General features: G+C 26.6%; 1 protein-coding gene across 2 annotated transcripts in view; it reads right to left on the reverse strand.

The window, feature by feature from the left end:
* Positions 422-2,533, reverse strand: part of LOC107616666 (sucrose transport protein SUC5-like) — a 4,048-nt gene continuing 1,936 nt past the window's right edge. Inside the window, exons 2-4 of one of the 2 annotated variants that reach the window (XM_016318619.2) lie at positions 1,255-1,318; positions 890-933; positions 422-770 (exon numbers count right to left, since the gene is read on the reverse strand). In XM_016318619.2, the coding sequence (XP_016174105.1) occupies positions 597-770; positions 890-933; positions 1,255-1,318 (282 nt within the window). In that variant the 3' untranslated portion in view covers positions 422-596. Of the gene's footprint in view, positions 771-889; positions 934-1,254; positions 1,319-2,533 lie in introns of those variants that run through there. The other variant, XR_002353579.1, reaches the window with a different exon arrangement.

Below are 2,533 nucleotides of genomic sequence, written 5' to 3' on the forward strand. Positions count from 1 at the left end.
AAAGAGGAATGCTAGAGTATAATTAGGATCAATTAGATCAATTAGCATTATTTAACATACTTATATATTTATTATAGGATATTACACTTTTATTATTTTGATTATTCTAACACCTATATATACCCTTATACATTATATTATTTAAATGCACTCAATAATACACTATATTTTTTTTTTCAATTTAATCTCATATTTCTAACAATATTATTATTGAACAAATCACTCCTCTACTTATTTTGTAACCATACATTCCGTTTCTCGGGTCCATAGTAAGTTAATAACCATGCATTTTAATTCATATATTTAATCATCAAATATTTAGCAAGCACGCACTTTACAATTATATTATTCTTAGAAAATTCCTTTGGTAAATAATAAGATTAAATTAGACAAAAAATAAATATTATAATTAAATTTTTGAATCATTTGATAGATATGGTTGATACAGCAAAATCGGTAATTGCTTGTAGCATCTGGTTGGATAACCTAAATGATCTTAATTAAGCAAACAGCTTTAGGTAAATTAAAAGAGCATTCTGTTTTTTGCCAATTATATACATGAGATAGATAACTAAAATGTTGCATCGATTAATTAATTAATGAAAGCCTCCTCCGGTGATTGCAGCCTTGACGTCCGGCGGCGGAGAGGGCAGTAAGATTATGGACAGTATGCCACTGATTGCAGCCGCTACGGAACCAACCACGAAAGATGGCAGGTTACTGCCACCAAACAATTTGTCCCATGGTCCACTAACAGCAGACATCAACATCTGTATACATATAAGTATACATGTGCATGTGATTAATTAATCAATTATTCACACACATGAAATGAATCATTAATTAGAAAGGAAGAGAAAAAACATATGAATTGAAATTTGATCCTGACCTGTGGTATGACAACTGCAAGATTGAGAACTGCCAGGGATAGACCTGAATATTTAATACAAAAATAAACAAAAAAGTTATGCATTTTAGGATGAGACCATGATCGTTATTAATAGTAGAGGAATGCTAGAGGGCCAGCAACTTTTGGGATTTATAGTCATCAAATAGTCATCAATGAGGCTTTTAATGGTGTGAGATTAATGTGAGATTTCATCCAATGACTCACTCTTCTTTGATAGTTACATGCTGGCCAGAATTTGATAAAACTGCTGCCCCTAGACTTTTCCTTAGTAAATCCCAAATCCCAAATCAATAGTAATTAAAAATTTTCAAATTCAATGATTTAAGTGGTTATGATTATCAAACCTTGTCCTGCTCCTGCGTTGGTGGAGAATATAGATGCCAGAGCAAAGGGTATGCAGTAAGTGATCTGAACACGACCATATAATGAGAGTTAGGTTATTACTACCAAATCTTGCACATGAATCAAGTTCTCAAGAATAGATATTTAACTTGCTAGCATTTCAGTGGTAAACTTAGTCCTTGTACTTTAACCCTTTTTTTAGTTGGAAATAACATAAATTGGTAAATAATGAAGGAATTATAGGAAATAAGATGTAGGAATTAAAAAATTAAAGGAGGACGTAAAAAAAAAAAAGTTATTTCAACAACTTACGAAATGGTTAATCAATAATACTATGTTAAAATATTATAAAAATATGGTCAAACATAAACAACTTTCTAAATTTGTCAATAGTCTATACCTATATTTATGATACTAGAAAAATTTTGGTGCACAATTTTTTAAAAAAAAAAATATTCATTATATATTTATATAAAAAATATATTTTGCAATATTTAACACTTAAAACTCATTATTTTTTAGTTTGAACATATCGGCAATGTTAGGAAAACAGAAAAAAATTCAGAACTAATCTTATTTAACATTCATTAATTGTTGTAATAATGAATAAATAATAAATAAAATAAATTCAGACTATTTTTAACTAATTTTATTTACCAAATATTTAAGAATGAATAGTCATTCGGGCCAATAATTTTTTTTGAAGGACTACGAGGCTACTGATTTATAAAAAATACCCTTTTCGACTTTTGATATTTAACTTTTTGAGACTGGTTAGTCTCTTTGTCAATAATCTCTCTTCAGAATATGCTTATGTGATAGTTAATCATTAATATAACTTTCATTTAATTTTTATAAGCAAAAATAATTTTAAAATGACTAATATTTCTTAGTTTTACACAATAAATTTAGCTAATATATTTTAAAAAAATAATTAAAAAAATTAAACGGTCTTGACAATTATTCTTAAAAGATAGTGAGATTTCTAACAAAAAAATTTGTCAATTTTAGTTAGTTTTTAATAGATAAATTAACAGTTTAACATGTCATGTAGGTTTATTCGAAAAAATATTCACAAAAAGACTACTCAATCTCATAAAAATAAAAATTAAGGACTAAAAAAATATTTTTTTTTGTTAAGGACTTTATATATTATCTTTTGAAGTAATGATCAGAGATCATTTAGAGTTTTTTTTCAATATTTAAATACTCACTTTTTTTAATAACTAACATCATATTTACTACTATATTTATTGCACATATTTAATTAATCAATTATAT

Source organism: Arachis ipaensis, chromosome B09 (assembly GCF_000816755.2).
Source record: "Arachis ipaensis cultivar K30076 chromosome B09, Araip1.1, whole genome shotgun sequence".
Lineage (NCBI taxonomy): Eukaryota > Viridiplantae > Streptophyta > Magnoliopsida > Fabales > Fabaceae > Arachis > Arachis ipaensis.